This window comes from Brachypodium distachyon, chromosome 1 (genome assembly GCF_000005505.3).
Source record: "Brachypodium distachyon strain Bd21 chromosome 1, Brachypodium_distachyon_v3.0, whole genome shotgun sequence".
NCBI lineage: Eukaryota > Viridiplantae > Streptophyta > Magnoliopsida > Poales > Poaceae > Brachypodium > Brachypodium distachyon.
Window position 1 is genome coordinate 74,546,449 of NC_016131.3, and position 17,768 is coordinate 74,564,216.

The 17,768-nt window shown below is 48.0% G+C and overlaps 3 protein-coding genes across 3 annotated transcripts; 1 reads left to right on the plus strand and 2 right to left on the minus strand.

Moving 5' to 3' along the window:
• Positions 1 to 30: 30 nt before the first annotated feature.
• LOC100835808 (cortical cell-delineating protein) lies at positions 31 to 887 on the minus strand. The gene has a single exon (XM_003562179.3). The coding sequence runs from the start codon at positions 774 to 776 to the stop codon at positions 318 to 320; it is 459 nt and encodes a 152-aa protein (XP_003562227.1). The 5' UTR covers positions 777 to 887; the 3' UTR covers positions 31 to 317.
• Positions 888 to 2,504: 1,617 nt separating this feature from the next.
• Positions 2,505 to 12,186, minus strand: LOC100836115 (putative lipid-binding protein At4g00165). Its single transcript, XM_014896357.1, has 3 exons — positions 12,035 to 12,186; positions 11,788 to 11,953; positions 2,505 to 2,909 (listed from the first exon to the last, which is right to left on the minus strand). Exons 1-3 carry the CDS (start codon positions 12,184 to 12,186, stop codon positions 2,505 to 2,507), a joined length of 723 nt encoding a protein of 240 aa, XP_014751843.1.
• Positions 12,187 to 13,701: 1,515 nt separating this feature from the next.
• Positions 13,702 to 15,266, plus strand: LOC100836422 (probable xyloglucan galactosyltransferase GT19). Its single transcript, XM_003562181.2, has one exon. It carries the CDS (start codon positions 13,732 to 13,734, stop codon positions 15,118 to 15,120), a length of 1,389 nt encoding a protein of 462 aa, XP_003562229.2. The 5' UTR covers positions 13,702 to 13,731; the 3' UTR covers positions 15,121 to 15,266.
• The last annotated feature ends 2,502 nt before the right edge of the window (positions 15,267 to 17,768 follow it).

A 17,768-nucleotide genomic window follows, 5' to 3' on the forward strand; every position in this document is an offset into this window, starting at 1 on the left:
CACGTACAGCTCGAACAATTGAGACACAACTTTGTATAACAAACACTTTTATTCCACGTATACCCAATGTATATGCATGTACAGTCGTACGTACACAAACACAGTATTCAACCCAGACCAAAGATACAACACCACACACACACACACCATTACACTGCTTACACTTTTTACGTATAGTCGACCATGACAGTAAACTTAAGCATGCACGCATGCGACTGACACATATATGAACCGGGGAACGTACGTAGGCGGCATGCAAATCACAAGATAACAACGATGCATGCATCGACGATGGACGGCTGAGATATATTGAGATCTCAGAGGGAGCATGTGAAGTCGGCGGGGCAGATCTTGCCACACTGGTTAAGCAGCAGCGTGAGGTCGACCTTGACGTTAACACTGACAAGTCCCAGGACATTGGCCTTGATGGCAGTGCAGAGGCAGACGGCGGCGTCCAAATCGGCCAGCCCCGACAGCAGCGGGCAGCACTGCTCGCTGGCCGGTACGTTCAGACCGAGCTTCAGCAGGCTCAGCACGCTGGCGCAAGCGCTCAGCTTCAGCGTGTCGATCGGGCACGCGCCGCCGCCCCCAGATGGCACCGGCACCGCCGGCGTTGGGGGAATGTATGGCGGCGGCGGCACCACGATCGGCGGCGTCGGCACCGCCGGCGTCGGCGTCGGGCAGTAGCTGCAGCCGTGGACGCTGCCTGACAGGAGGACCAGGTTTAGGGCCAGGAACAAGGCCAGCTTGTTGGAGCTGTTGGAGGCACGCGCCATTGCTGAGAGCTTAAGTGGCTACTGATCGAACGATCACTTGCTAGCTAGCCTAGGCTGTGGAGATGATGCTATTGCTTGCTTGGGATGCTTCTCTTTGGGCTTGTTTGGGGGTGGTATTTATAGCCTGATTGTGCATGCAAGTGTGTCGCTCTTGTCATTGTCGAGCTCTGACTGTTACTGCAATTAATTTGGAAATTGATTAAATTCATTCTTGTACGTGCTACTACGTGTGGAGTAGCATTATTTGCTCCATCGCTAGATAGCTAACGAACAAAGAGCTGACAGCTGCGCCAGGCGACTTTCAGTTCCTATTTTCTTAAGTATATAACTTATGTTATGTGAATGTGTATGTATAGTAATCTACTTGATGCATGGGTAAATGGTCTATAAATTTGAAAGTGAGCTGGAAAAACTCCTTGGTCCACCGCTACGTACGTTAAGCTAAAAATTGAGGATCACGCTAGCCAGATATATATTGTGTGGATTTCATTCGCATTTGCATTTGCATATGCATGCATGCTCCACCAATCACCAGCGCAGGAGACGTCAACTATACGTTGCGTACGTGGATTTGGTTTATGCTATCTCGTTGCTAGGTATGGACACGAACCTACAGCTGTGCACTTGGAATAATAATTAAATTCGTTAGCCTGGTGATCTGGCCACCGCTGCCTTTTAATTTCTTTCAGACAAATAATTCCAGTATCCTATATATTGACAAATGAACTACAGTATTCTTGTGAACCCATGTCGGCCTGGCCGTGTGTACGTACGTAAACCCTGTTGAAAGAAACTTGTGCTAGCTTTATCGTTTTAATTTTCCGCGTAAGGAATACCATCAATACCACCACGAATTTCTAGCAAACCCAACTATAAGTCAGTGTATACGAATAACGAATGTACTGGGGTTTTTTTTTTAGAATATATCGTTCTGTTTTCGCGTCATGTATAGAAGCTGGCTGAAATCAACCCCCGGCCCAGCCCAGAGTAGAAAACGTTCGCTTCGGCTCCTGTCTTGCGTGCCCAAGTCCAAGACGAGGCCCCGCCTTCGGCCCAAAAAGACTCTCGGCCCACCTATCAACCAAAATGATGTGACTGAGATGTTAAATTCTTTTGTTAGCTTAGTACACAGTAGTGTGTAATTTTACGTAACTGGAATTTTCAACTTTCCAGGTAATAGGGATGCAAACGAAATCCCGGTTATGTCCCAGTCCCACTTCTAGCCCATTACGGACTGGTTCAAGGCTCAAATTTTGACTTGAAGATTTAAAATTGGTGGAGTGGCCTAGAAAAGGGACATACGTGGGAGGATCCCGATTGCATCCGTACGACACGATCCATCCCAAGACATATGCTGAAATTACATATTGTAGTAAACTAGTAATGTAAACAAGAAGAAATTACCAGGTTAATTTTAGCCGACCAAAACAAAGCTGAACGCATGCAGCGGAAGCGCAGTCATGCATGGCATAAATGATATTGTAGTAACACACAATGAACAAACTCTTTATTATATTTGGCGTAGGCATACAAACCTCACATACAGACATAGGTGGGGGATACATATCGAGATCGAGTGACCTTTTAAAACTTTTACATAGTCAGTCATTTGCATGCATGCATAGCATGACCGCGCTAAATTAAGCATGCACGAGCACATGCAAGCATACGACTGAGACTTAGACGTATACATAGGAAGTTACGAACTTGAACACAAACATGGATCGATCAGAGGGGGCAGGTGAAGCCAGGAGGGCAAGTCTTGCGGCAGTAGTTAAGCAGAAGCACGAGGTCAACGGGCACGTTGAGATTGACGACGCCGAGGACCTTAGCCCTGATGGCGGAGCAGACGCACACGGCGGCGTCGAGATCAGCCAGCCCGGTCAGCAGCGGGCAGCACTGTTCGCTGGCCGGGACGCCGATCTTGAGCTTCAGCAGGTTCAGCACGTTGGCGCACACGCCCAGCTTCAGCGTGTTGATCGGGCACACGCCGGTCGTCGACGTCGCCGGGGTCGGGCAGTGGGGGCCGGCGCAGCCGCCGGCGTTCACGGCGCCCAAGAGGAGGCTCAGGTTCATCAGGGCGAGCAGGAACAGGGCGAGCTTGCGGGACGATGACGATGTTGGAGATATGTCCTAGAGGCAATCATGTGATGATGTTATTTCCTATGTATTCATGAGTTATTGTTATTGTCCTTGAACATCATCGCTGATATGTATCAATAAATACGTGATTTGTTTGTGAAACTATGTATTCTATGATGTTGTTCTAATGATTTCTAGTCATTGAGGTTATGCGGACACATAATCTAGACTAGCAATGTGAATCAGTATGATGACTATGTTTCACAAGTCATAGGGCAAGGTGTTGCCGACTGATAGCATGGACTCGATAATGAGATTGTCGAGTCTGACAGACCCGCACTGAGACACAACGAGATGATTGTCATTTGTTAGTCTCAAGTACGATGTATATGCCAGTCCTAGACCTGAGATCATCGCATGAGTTTGGGATGTGAATCGGCCTACTTAGGGGTTGCCAAACGCTACTCCGTAACTGGGTGGTTATAAAGGTAGCTTTCGGGTTTGCTGAGAAGCATGCTGCGAGTCATGGTTGAACAAGATGGGATTTGGCCCTCCTGTTCGGAGAGATATCTCTGGGCCCTCTCGAGTGATCAGATTCGGAAAGCATGGCCATGCGACTTGGGTTAAGTGTTAACCCGTTCGGGAATCTGTATCACAAGAACGAGAAGAGACAATATACCTTGTGGTTACTTGGGAGTTGGCATGTGCTGCTAGGCGCCGCTACCAACTATCGACTTGAGTCGGTGCCAATGGACGAGTAAGGTGTTACTCGGGCCCGCAGTCCGAGCTCGTAGTCGTGTCCGACTGACCGCGAACCTGAAGGGTCACACGCTTAAGGGGTGGGAACCGAGTTGGACGGATCCAACTCGTATCGGGCTTAGACTCCTAACGGGCCTCAAGTGTTGAGCCCACTAGAGACGTCTATATAAGTGGAGGAGACCAACCCGTCTAGGGTTACACCAATCCAGACGCGAGTTAGACTCGGCCGTCACACCTCCACGCCCAAAGCTTTGCGATCGGATCTAGCAGTCCGCCGCACGGAGTTTCTCCCTGTACGTGTGGATACCTCGGAGGCGCTGCACCTGCGGCGCTTGGACGAACTGTTCGCGGGATCGGTGAGGAGGAGCAGGCTGTTCGACTACTCGGCATCGACGCGCTACATCGACTCTACTTCCGCTACGGGTCTGCGCGTCTAGTGGTAATCTCGTGATCCATTATCTACAGCATTGATCCGGACGGAAACGGTAGAAATTTTATTTTGTACTATCATAGCGTACCGCGTTCCCAACAGACGACGCCATTGCTAAAACTTTGAGGGAGCTACTACGTGCTCGATCTTACTTGCTGATCAGTAAGGCTGTGTTGCAGGCAGCTCTAGCTTGGCTAATTTAGTTTGCAGGAGCTGTGTAGGTTTGGGTTTCTTGTGGTGCTATTTATAGCAAGACTTTACACATGCATGATTGAGTGATGCCATGCATGCATATATGTACGTATGTCAGTATGTATGCATGATCGATCAGAGTCTGACCTTATATGCAGTTTAACGTAAACTGAAAGTTCATGCATGTACGTATACTTGGAAGTTTTCGCGCTAACGAACAAAATGTTTAGTCTAGATATGCATGATGAGCTAGCTGATCGAGCGAGGTATGCGGCGCCATGCATGTGACTTTCAGTCTTTTCTACAATTGTCATACTTGCATGCCGGTAACGTACGTACGCTAGTACTCCACATACGTAGCTGGAACTGGCTGAAATCGGGGAATAATGCATGGTTTCCATGCCATGCCGCCCATGCTAGCTAGAATTTGCATGGGTCTTTCAGTGTTTTCCAGAATATCATTACCGTTTTGTTTTTGCATGCGGCATGTACAGTAGTTGGCTGAAGAAATCAACCATGTACCGGCCCAGCCCAGAGTAGAACGCTGGCTCGAGGCGCCAAGTCCAAAACGAGGCCTTTTATGAGGCCCAAAAAGACTCTCTCTCGACCTATCAACCAAAATTTGACGTGACTGACAAGTTAAAATCTCGTCAGATTAGTTCTACATGCTATTTGTACTTATATTTCCTTTGACCGTTCGTTCCGAATTTTAAGGAATCCTCGTTCTAAACTCTTGCTACCCACCGATGGTACCTGGTAAGGACGAGTTTATATTTATTAAAACAATTTTAAATTGTTCTTGAGCGCCATATTTGAATTTATTCTGTTTTACTTGTAGCGGGTAATTAAGTTGCAAAAATTTATCAAGATAAATTTGAGACGTGAATTTACGTACGCCTATATTTAGAGAGCTACGGGCTTATGGCCAAAGCTTATTTTGCAACTAACAGAAACAACTCCGGGTGAAGAGAGTGGCATGATATCAAATTCTTAGCTACACTACTACAGAAAGGTTTATCACTAACGGTCGAAAAACAACATCAGTAACGGTCAGGGGCCCCGTTACTAACTTCGTGTTACTGATGATACCTATCATCAGTAACGGTCAGAGCGACCGTTACTGATGTATATATCATCAATAATGATCGCGTTGCCACATCAGTGTCGGTCGAGTATACATTTTCGGTATTTACAAAATTAATTAAAACCATAGAAAATACACAGAAAATTATATACAGCACAGCACAGAATGTATCTCATCACAGAAAAATATATATAAAGCCGCATCACATCACATCACATCACATCACATCATTTAAAGCATACAAATGTATATAAACCGCATCATATAAAGCATATAAAGAATACAAATGTATCTTACTTCACGACATTGATTACAAAGTGTCAAAATTTCATAAAAGCATAATTACAAAGTGTCAAAATTTCATAAAAGCATATAAAGAATACAAATGTATCTCATTTCAAGTTAGGTCCTAATGTTGTGGGTGAACCCTAGACACCACGTGTTGCATGCGTTCGTAGAAGTCCTCACTAGGCTTGATGACCTCATTGTTGATGACATGGGCGAACTCTCTTTGAATGTTATAGACGATCCATTTAGGTCGGCGTCCCATTGTCATTCAGGGCCGCCAGTGCTCTTCCATCGCCGCGACTGACCCCTTCCACTCAGGCTTGAACATGCTGGCATTCTCCATAAGGATGTGACAGCAGTAGTAGCCACACAACACACTGTCTGGCGGCTGTTACTGACAAGGGAACCTGTGGTTGTGGTGAGGCTCGTCTTTATAGTCTTACCAGCTAGTTTTCCCTTGGTCGCCACTTTCTAGGCAGTGTTAATGAGTGATTTGATGGGTTTCCAGAACCTACCTCGAACACTCTTCTTCGGAAGTAGTGAATCGAAGAAGTACACCGCGGACCAAGACAAACAAATGAGTAGTGTCACCCAATGGTCTCTGTTTTCAAAAGAAACAAACTTTAGTATCTAAGGGTGTATAAGAAAGACTGAATTAGAAAAAACAAACGGTTCCATATATAAAATTGAACTTACTTCAAATTAAGGAAGAAGAGGATGAAGTCGTGGTCCGCGTATTTCTCGAGACATACCACCAAGTATTTAGATGCCATGGTTCTTGAGGCATCTTTTTCTGGCTCAAGACCGATGTCACCGTAGTTGAACATCGCGGGGTCTAGAATGGCTACTTTTTTTACCTCCAATGGCCGGAGTTCTCTTATTTGGTAGGCAGACCACAGCCTTAAGAGGTTGATATCAAGTTTTTGGCGGTTGAAAATGTGGAACAGTTCGTTGAACTCCACACCAAATGTGATACGACGTTCCTGAATCTTCCCGGTTTCTTGGTCAAAGAAGCCATAGTCTTTTAGGATTCTAACATTGATTTGTTGGGCATGCTATTGAGAACCAGCTGATGCTTGCATGTAGAACTGACGAAGCTCTTGCATTTCTCTAGACACGGCACGCAGGAAATCTTCGGTGACCATCGGTCTTCCAGGATAGTAAATAAGCACCCGGTCGAACTCCCTAGCCACCAAATAGGATCCATCTTTCAATCTCTGGCCTTGATATGGGTTCTTGATGAGAATGTCTGGCCTATTGTCCTCCCAGATTGTAGTTATGTCAGGCACATGGTGCATCTCATCTTGAGTGACATTGGAGGACTCCTTGATGGTCTTGCCGCCGCGCCCCCTCATTTTATGCCTCCTCTTACTGTCCCATGCCTTCTGCTCCTCTGCCTTGTACTTGTCATCGATCTTGCGGCCACCCATGGACTCAGCGGCACCCAAGAGAGAGAAGGTGGGAGGGACGCTTCCAGCCTGTGCTGACCCTATGGTCTGGCTATCTTTGAGCTGTGCAGGCATCGACATTGCCCGCTCTTCATCTCCGCCGGCATCGACAGGAGGAAGTATCCTAGGGGAAAGGCCGAGCGACGAATGAGAAGTACCTTTGTGGATGGAGGGAGATGGAGTCATAGAGGGCCGGCGCTGGTTGTAAAGAGATACCAAGCTCCTAGACCACATAATCCGGTAGTTTGGACAACCGCCTAGGATATCCACGCCTTCCTCCGGAGGTAGCGGGATAGCATAATCCCGATGCTCCTCGACGACGGAGTCCACCATCACACTCACTTGTGCGTCGTTCATGAGAATGCCGTGCACCAGTGGCGGTGATTGTCTGGGCATCAGGCGGCCAATGGCGCCTACAGGCTTCCCAGGCTTGTCAACGTGGATACGACACTTCACCGGTGTCTGCGCGTAACAAGAAGAAGGCATATGTGTGTAAGATCTTTATTCATGAAGGTAAGGAGTGAAAAAGAGCTTGAAAAGATTGCTTAGAAAGATGTTGTCGCTCGGACCCAGATCGTTATCCCGGATGCCCTCGCATGGGGAAGGTTGGCTAGCGGGGGGGTTGTCCATGCTAGGAGCCGGGCTGTAACCTGGGGTGTAGGTGTCTTCGTCCTCCATACGTGTGTCGGAGGCGGCGCTCCTCTTCAGCGGAGTGCTCTTTCGCGGCGGAAGAGGAGGAAGGAGGTTCCTCAAACCTTCCACTCCTCCCCCGAGTATGGCGCCAAGGGCGGGGTGGTCTTTGGCCAATGCCGACACCAAATGATGGACGACTTGCACTGCATATTCCCGCGACACCTCTTGAGACACGATAGATGTCTGCTCTCGCGCCTCCGCCTTATCTTGTTCTATTATCTCAGAAGAAGCGGGGAGCTTTTTCTGGACCCTGCTTCGCTTCAGAGCAGGCAGGAAATAATCATCCCAGCAGGCCCCTTCGCCTTCTCCTAGAACACGGCCCGTGTGCTTCGCCTTTTGCAAGCCGGCAGTCACAGCCGACTCCCACCTCTTGCTCTGCACGGAGTTGTCAGAGGTTTTTGACCTCTTGCTCTCCTCCCATTTGTGGGCATTTTCTTGTTATCATATAAGACAGGACGTGAGTCTATATGGATCAGGAGTGTCATAATTAACGTCGAAAACAACTAAATGCACGTGAACCCTTACCGTAAATTTTTTAACAGGTGGCTGCATTGGCTCAATGCCCGCCCACTCCTCGGGTGTCATGTGCTGACGTGCATATTCTCTAACACGTTGGTTCTCCAACATGTCATGCACTGGAGGCACCCTGCCTGCCGCCTCGAGAATTCGGTCCTGCTTGCGCCAGACCTTCTTCTTCCCCTCTTTCCCTGCACTCCCTAGCCTGTGGTTCAAGGGCTTCCTCGCGGGCAACGCCCTCATGCGTTCACTCTTCGCAATGAAGGCAGTGTCAGACGATTCCTTCTTGAACTTTTCCCATTCGGCCTCATCAGTTACCGACAGCCATTTCTTCTTGATGATCTCGTAGGGTTTGTCCATCCACTTTCTAGCGATGGTTTTCCAATTAGCAAGTCCATTGCGGACTGCTATGTTGACGGCCGCTAGGAATCGCTCGCACCACTCGTCAGTGACTTGGAACCTCCTTGCAACGTCCGCGATGCACGTGTTTCTAACGACTTGGGAGATGTCACTCCACTCGTCGGTGATTTTGCAATACTTACGTGCAACGGCTCCACAGGTCGTTGCGAAGGCCTTCTGTGCCCTCTCAGGTGACTCCGGGCGGCCTCTCTCAGAGTGCCGGGTGACCACGTAACAGAACTCCTTCAAGTTGTGGCTCCCCCTCGGCGTCTTCTTCCTTTGCTTCTTAGCGGGAGTTTCAGAAGGCTGCGGGTTACTCTCTTCCACCCGTCGCTCGTTGTGGCGCTCTTCTGAACTTGAGCTACCTGAGCCAGAGCTGGCAATTTGCTCTCCCGATGAAGACTCTTCATCGACACGATATACCTCCTCCCGATCAAGAATTGGTTTCTGGCTACTCTTGCCCATTTCGTACCTATGCTATTAAAACCATCAAATATATATTGGCCGAAAATTTCGGCATGACTTATACTAAAAAACTAGCAAATTTTCTCTACTAAGAGCTCGAAACCTGCATAAACAACCCACCCGCATATGTACCCTCTCGGCACGATGGCCGACCCCTTCTCCAATGACCCGACATGATGGTCGGGCCCACAATTCATTACTCAATTCTCCAAAATAGCATATAAAACCGCTATATACTCATGTGTATATAGCATATAAAACATCATGTATATAGCATATAAAAAACTACAATGCATATACTCATGTGTGCTATATATAAAAAATTACAATGGTAAATAAAACGTATCCATGTTAAAAATTAGCCATTACAATATGTGTGCCCATCTAACTCAATACTATATCAAATCGCAATGTATACATGCCCTGGTGTGTGGTGGGAAATGTACTAACCCTAAATTAACCCTACAATGTACTAACCCTATATCAAATTCACAATATGTGTGCCCATCTAACTCAATTATCCACTACTACAAACTACAATGCTAATCCTAAATTAACATGCTTCTTTTTTATATCAAATCACAATGTATACATGCCCTGGTGTGTGGTGGGAAATGTACTAACCCTAAATTAACCCTACAATGTACTAACCCTATATCAAATTCACAATATGTGTGCCCATCTAACTCAATTATCCACTACTACAAACTACAATGCTAATCCTAAATTAACATGCTTCTTTTCCTAAATCCTAACCCTAAATTAGCAGCAAGAAATCCTAAATCCTAACCCTAAATTAACAGCAACAAATCCTAACCCTAACCCTAAATTAACAGCAACAAATCATAACCCTAACCCTAAATTAACAGCAACAAATCCTAACCCTAACCCTAAACCTAAACCTAAATCAAGCTAAATCAGAGGAGAGGGAGAGAGGCAGAGGAGGCGCGCACCTGTGACTCGGGGAGGACGAGGATGGCGCGGGCTCAGTGAGGAGGGAGACGGCGGCGCGGGGTGGCGGCGCTCGGGGTCGACGGCGCTCGAGGTCGACGGCAAGGACGTGGCTTGGGCTCGGGGACGACGGCGCTCGACGCGGGGCAGCGGGCTCAGGGTTGACGGCGAGGACGAGGCGAGGACACGGGGCGGCAGGCTCGGGGTCGACAGCGGCGGCGGCGAAAAAATCCGACAGCGCTTCGCTCTCCTAGGGTTAATCGCCCACTGCTGGTCGCTCTGTGTGTTGACGACGCGCGGGCGGAATAACCCTAGATTTCACTAAGTGTTCCTTTATATACCCCATGCACATCAGTAACGGGCGGATAAGGGAGGCGACCGTTACTGATGATCCTTCAATCATCAGTAACGGTCGCGCTAGAAAGCGCCCGCCACTGATGTTCACCGAAGTGCAATGCCCATCTACTCATCAGTAACGGGCGCGTAGAAGCCTGACCGCTACTGATGAGTATAGGCACTCATCAGTAACGGGCGCATGGCAGCCTGACCGTTATTGATGAGTATAGGACATGGACTCCATTTCTCTAGTATTTGTACATCATGGAATTCATGTATTTAAAGTTTGATGAATAAATTCATGCATTTCTCTAGTATTTGTGCTAAATTAAATTCAAAAAATTCATCACATGCATACACAAAAGTACAGCGATCACACATAATTTCACTTAGTACAAAGTTTGCATTAAGATTCAGTACGAGTACATTTTACAATGTGACTACTAGTGCTTCTCCTTCCTTCGGTAAGTCATAACTTGACTCCTCGCAGAACTGCTTCTGAGGTAGGGTTTTTGTGGTATTTTCTCGCTCTCGCTCTCATCACTTCTTCTTTTTCCTCTCCTTTTCCTCGTTAATATCGTGCGTTCCGCTTCTTCGTCATCTGAGGCAGTCGTCGGATCATGGAAAAACCTTCGTAGTATTCTTGTGAAGTAACTCCGTCCACTCCAACAATGCTTCTTTTCTCTCTTCTTACTACGATGCGACCTTTATTTGCCGGGTCGTCTATGTAGAATACTTGCTTGCATTGTTTAGCAAAGACCCATGGTTTCTTTCTTGCCGGGATTTTTCTCACGTCAACTTGTTCACGAGAGATCTCAGGAGCTAGCACCATCGTCGTGAACCTGTGACTTTCTTCTTTGTCACCTTTGGTCCATCTTACACGGAACATTGGGATCTTTGTGATCGAGTACTCCAATTCCCAGATCTCCTCGATAACGCCGAAGAACGCTTTGGTTTTGCTGTTGTCATCGGTCGCGGTCTCAGAAGTCATGACTACACCACTATTTTGATACGTGCTTTTACGGTCCTGAGACGCAGTGTAGAAGTTATAACCATTGATCGCATATGATTGCCAAGTAGAGACGTGGTAAGCAGGTTCCCGTGACAAACATGCAACCGTCTCTTCTGATACATTGGTCGTCTCCCTGCTGTACCAATAATTCTTCAGCCACGCTGCGAATGTTTTATTGTGCTCCCAGTGGATCCAGACTTCTCGTCTTTTAGGGTTTTTATTTCGCAGTTGTTCCATGTGCATTTCCTGATAAAACCGGCAGCAATCGACAGTTTGCAACACAACCAAATGTGCTCTTTCAAAGTCAGCTTCACTTCCTCTTCCATAGACATTAAGGTATGTATGTCCAAGGCCACCTTCGCCATCGAGCATTTGTAATGTTTGGATTTCAGCAGGTGGGCGTGCCACGGGTTTAGCAGCTTGCCTTTGTACAGGCTCACCACCATGGTGCCGCCGACGCACACAAATGTGCTCACAAGCTTTACCACGCTAGGCCAGTTGTTGAACGCCAACTTCTCGGCTCTGAAAGAGGTTGCATATGGTTAGCATATATACAGTAGTTTATGTCATAGGATAGGGATCGATAAAGGAATATATTATTACCGTAGAATGACGGCGAGGACGAAGGTGACGATGGGGGTAAGGTTCAAGAAATTGACGGCGTAGGCAGCGTCCGTGTCGCGCATGCCGTAGTAACATAGCCCCATTGCAAACGGAACTCTACATAGTTCAAGCCAATTAAATCTAATACCCATTGCGGCTTAGCATGGCCGGGAAAATTAATATGATGATAATAGCTTGTACTAACAGATTTAGTTGCTGTTGTACTAACCCAAACGCCGCGTTGATGAAAATCGCGACAAGTACCTTGAGGTCTACTACATTTTTTATCATCTCCCTGCAACCAATAACTTTCAACTTATTTGACGTAGTTTATTATTCTCTCCGATTCTAAATTATTATCAAAATATTACATGTATCTAGACGTTTTTAAAGAATAGATACATTTATATTTGGACAAATTTGAGACAATAATTTAGGATTGGAGGGAGTAAAATATTTCAATGTGTAGCACCACAACAAAAAGAATATCCATCGTACTGGGCGAAACTGGCTATATAGAAACCTCTCAAGGAAGAAGGCGAAGGGGCAACGACGGCGGATCCGATCAAAGTGCGATAAACGATGAGAACAAACGGAAACATCCCTGCATTAAGAGCCATCTTGAAGAGAAGTAGTATCCCCGTTATTAATGCCTGGGCAAGTGTTTTTTTAGAGCATGCAACAACTTTTTAATTAGTAGTAATAAAAGCAGGAACTCGACCTTCTCCAAATTAAAGCGAATCTGTCAAGCTTGAATATAAATTACTCCTACCTGCGCAAGTACCATAGCCATTGGCACAGCTAGGGACGTCGCCTCCATCTTGATCTTCTCTTGGATCTCCTCCCTGCTGCCTGCCATGGAGAGATAATATCGATCTGGTTTTATGATGACCCAGACCGGACGGAGCAGAAATGTACGTGTGTACTACTCCAAACAAGATAGTACTGTATTATACTGTAGGAGCTAGCTTCGTCACGTACGTCGTGGGAGATTGTGATCTCTAGAGCAAAAGACGTACCCCTAAGAACTACTCCATGTATATGTATGGTCGAGTTGAGTTAATTAGTACAGTACTGTACTCAGGAAGGTCTAGCTGTCACGTGTAGCTGAAGGATCCAAGCCTGGACGTACGTACGGCAGAAAGAAAGACAAAAGCCCTCTTTTCGGCTACACGTACTACAAATTTTACATGTCAAACGGCTTGGTTCGGTTTGGGCCGTCGTCCTGGCGCTGGCAAGGGTTATTGTGCTTCGTCATTGGGTCCTAGTTATTGGGACTGGTCCGTTTCTTTGTTTGCTTGTCCCAGCGTCTGTTTGTTTCTTCTTGGGATTCAACCTACTGTAATTCAATTCCAAAACTGTATCTGTGTCGTTGTCCGTGTATGGCTCGTCGTCTGGGTCGGACTGACAGATGAATCGAGGAAGCCGTGGCAGACGTTGGCGAGCCATGGGCCGGTTGTAACTGAATTTTCCATTAACAGAGATCGATGCATACGCACGTACGCACAAGGTTCATTCGTGGACACGTATCAACGGATGGATTTCACAGTCTTGTCCCAAGGTCCAAACTGCATTTTCTTTCTTCGACTGCTTAATTACAGGAGCACAAGTATATATGTTGGGCGGGCAGTTATTCTTTAACCGCCTCCCAGAGAGAGATCGAACTGGGATCCATCCATCGATCGAAGCGGCCTAACATGCCGCGCCATCTCCTAATAACCGCCTGCAACTTCCTCCCGATCCTCTTCTTCTTCTTCTTCTTCTTCTCCAGCCCCGTCGTCGTCCTAACCGCCGCCGCCTTGCCAGACCCATGCGCCGGCCGCCGCGTCCACATCCGCCGCCTGCCGCCGCGCTTCAACACGGATCTTCTTGGCCACTGCTCCACCGCCTTCCCGCTCGCCGACCACCCGTCCTCGACGCCCTCCTGCGCCTCGCTCGCCAACCACGGCCTCGGCCCGCGCACCCACAACCGGACCCGCTCATGGCACCGCACCGACGGCCGCCTGCTGGAGCCCTTCTTCCACCGCCGCGTCCTCGACCTCCCCTGCCTCGCCGCCGACCCGGCCGCCGCTGACGCCGTCTTCCTCCCTTACTACGCCTCCCTCGACGCGCTCCCCTTCGTGCTCGAGCCGGCCATGCTCAACTTCTCCGCCATCCATGGCGTGCCGCTCGCCCAGTTCCTGGAGCGCGACCGGCCCGATGTCCTGAAGCGAAATCACGGGCATGACCATTTCCTTGTATTGGCCGGACCCGCGTGGGACTACGCGCAGCCGCCGGAGAGCGAGCCCAGGCTATGGGGAACCACGTCGATCCTCCGCCGCCCGGAGTTCGTCAACTTCACGTTCCTGACCTTGGAGTCCCGGGCGTGGCCATGGCAGGAGCACGCCATCCCGCACCCGACGGCATTCCACCCCCCGACATTCCCTCGTCTCCAAGCCTGGATCGCCCGCGCGCGCCGCTCTCGCAGGACATCCCTGATGCTGTACGCGGGCGGCGTGTCCAGGCCGTCCAAGCCCAACATCCGGGGCTCCATCCTCGCCGAGTGCGCCAACCGCACCGACAACGTCTGTTCCCTCATCGACTGCTCCGGCGGCGCCTGCGCGCTCGACCCCGCGCACTACATGATCCCCATGCTCAGGTCCAGGTTCTGTCTTCAGCCGCCCGGGGACACACCCACGCGACGCTCCACGTTCGACGCCGTCCTGGCAGGGTGCGTGCCGGTCTTCTTCGAGCACGCCTCCGCCAGGACGCAGTACGGCTGGCACCTGCCGCCGGAGAGGTACGACGAGTTCTCCGTGACGATACCCAAGGATTCTGTGGTGCTTGGGGGAGTGGTGATCGCGGAGACGTTGGCGGCGGTGCCGGAGGTGGAGGTGGCCAGGATGCGCGCCAGGCTGCTGGAGATGGCGCCCAGGGTGGTGTACCGGCGGCATGGGACTAGCACGGCGGGGGAGATGGGGATGGACGCCATCGACATTGCCGTCGATGGGGTGCTGAGGAGGATACGGAAGCGGTTCAAGGCGCTCCAGGATGGTCAAGCAGAGGCTATCTACTCCATGGACGACGACAACCAAGAGATCATCTAGCTAGATGTAGATACCATTGATATAAAGATGTCTTCCCTGCGCATCGTGCTTCTTCTCTTGAACAAAAATGCATCACGCTGTCAATTTCTCTTGTGCGTATTAGTGAATGTTTCAACTTGTTCTATATGGGCAATTAATTTCCCTCATTTTGTATATAGAATCGAAGAACTTGTTTTAAACGAAACTACTAAAATGTTACTTAATTTAACTTCTGACAAATCTTCTGATGATATGGCGATCAAGATTTTCATTATTACTCCTTAAATAAAGTGTGGCAAGTTCTACCAAAAGAAAGTTATGGACTATACGGTAAAGTCGAGGGCACAAGGCCCCCCCCCCCCCCCCACCACACGCACACACATGACCTATGTGCTAAAAAATAAGACATGTTTTATTGTCCTTAACAAGGCTTGGACCAAGAATTACTCCATCAACATGTGACTTGTGCAGTACAAATAAAAAATAATAACATGTGTTGCAAGTTCAACAAAAAAAAGTTCTGAACTACACTCCAGGATTCTTTTTCGACAGTAACGTCTTTTTCAACGAGTTCCGGTGCACGGGCCCGGGCGCTAACTTGAGCCAGCAGGCCCCGTGGAGGCGCACACTCACCGAGGAGGACATGAAGAAATTCCTCGGCTACCGGTTCATCCACGGGGATGACTTGCTGAAGCTTGATAGTTGACGCGGTGTCCGATATAACAAGGTAAAAAATTACTGGCGGCTTTGTTTTGTTTCATATATAACAGAAATGATGATATATTTTTAATCCTGATGATGGTGATATCTTGTTTGTGTTGCGGACGACAGGTGTAGGAGCTTATGTCCAATATTTGTGAACTTGTGTGTGATAATTGGCAAGACTTCGATAATGCGATTATGACAAGAAAAAAAAAGTTCTGAACTAACTCGCGAATGTAAAGTTGAGGGCACAAGGGGGCCCTGTCCCCCTCTACAATCCCCCCCCCCCCCCCCCCCGTTGTTTATTCCAGGTTGCTGAAAATTTTATAATGTCTGGGCCCCTCTTATAGGGTTTTTCTGTTAATAAAACAAAACTTTGAAGTTTATTTCCACCTTTTCTTCAGTAGGTTTCTAGTTAGTACTTCTGAAATCTTTGAAATGAACTGGCACACTGCACACGCAGATACTTAATAGGGACTGTTCCTTCCTTACAAATAAACACATACATGAAGTCTTGATTTGTACTGAAATTTCTTTTTCGACAATAACGTCTTTTTCGGGGAGTTCTGGTGCACGGGCCCGGGCTCAAACTTGATCCAGTGGGCCCTGTGGAGGCGCACACTCACCGAGGAGGACATGAAGCAGTTCCTAGGCTACCGGTTCGTCCACGGGGATGACTTGCTGAAGCTTGATAGCTGACGCAGTGTCCGATATAACAAGGTAAAAAATTGCTGGCGGTTTTGTTCTGTTTCATATATAACAGAAATGATGATATATTTTTAATTCTGATGATGGTGATATCTTGTTTGTGTTGCGGGCGGCAGGTGTAGGAGCTTATGTCCAACATTTATGAACTCGTGTGTGATAATTGGCAAGACTTTTAATGAGATTATGACAAGAAAAAAAAAGTTCTGAACTAACTCGTGAGTGTAAAGTTGAGGCCACGAAGGGGCCATGCCCCCCTCTACAATGGGGCCATGCCCCCCCCCTTCCCCCTTCCCCCGTTCAAAAATTAAAATGTACTAATTGTTGGTCAAATGATTGGTCAAAGCATACGGAACGTCTTATATTTATATTTTTGGAACCGATGAAGTACTTCGACAATCAGGGGAAGCATTATATCTTTCAATCATACATTCGTGGCACGATCGACTTCATCATCGGGAGCGGACAAAGCATCTACAAGGTATACTTACTGTTTTATCACCTTTTACGTACTATTTCTTTTGGTGTGACCTGCAAGTTAATCTTTTAGTTTTGAATTGCATGAGTGCGTGCTGGAATCTGTGGCAATGAGCTACGGTGCGTTCACCGCTTCTGGGCGTGGGCCATACGCCAAAATGATCTACAACAGATGCAAGTTCAACAACGTTGTACGCCTCATGGGGTGGCGAACGTACAAAAGTTATGTGTTGTTGGAACTATATAGCGTGGCCGTGAGAAATTTGCAGAAAGAACTTTTGAAGACGAATGTAATGATATAAAAGCCCCCCCCCCCCCCCATCCCACCCCACAACCACTCTTCAATATTTCTACAACCAGGGGAAGACCTACATTTACGAATCCTACATCTCATCTTTGGGGCGGGCAGTCGTTGTATAATTGAATTTTCAGGAATGCATGCTGCAATCTGTGACGATGAGCTACGGTGCCTTTACCGCTTGTAAGCGCAGCGAACCTGGTGAAGAAGGCTTTTGTGTTTGTTGGATGTGAGCTCACTGGCTCGGTCCAGCTATACCTTGGCCGAGCTTGGGGGGGATACGCGCGAACCATATAAGCAAATTGTATGTTCAACGCCGTTGTATATTGAGGTGTGTTGGGGGTAGGTGTATAGGGCCCTTCCTGTCCCCCAAAGAGGTCGCTTCCCCATTGTCCGCGGGTTATTTACACCTCAATGGAAATGCTACTTCGGTTCAAATTGAGATAAAAATGTCCCGACTAAACATATTAGAAAGGTGATGTTTAAT

Bases quoted from the DNA above. Each gene is read 5' to 3' on its own strand.
- LOC100836422 (XM_003562181.2), top strand. From the start codon at position 13,732: ATGCCGCGCCATCTCCTAATAACCGCCTGCAACTTCCTCCCGATCCTC.
- LOC100835808 (XM_003562179.3), bottom strand. From the start codon at position 776: ATGGCGCGTGCCTCCAACAGCTCCAACAAGCTGGCCTTGTTCCTGGCC.
- LOC100836115 (XM_014896357.1), bottom strand. From the start codon at position 12,186: ATGGGTATTAGATTTAATTGGCTTGAACTATGTAGAGTTCCGTTTGCA. The intron at 11,954-12,034 runs GTAATAATATAT...AACCTCTTTCAG, and splicing joins GTCCTCGCCGTCATTCTACG to AGCCGAGAAGTTGGCGTTCA. The intron at 2,910-11,787 runs GTGGCCTTGGAC...GATTGCCTCTAG, and splicing joins ACAAATGCTCGATGGCGAAG to GACATATCTCCAACATCGTC.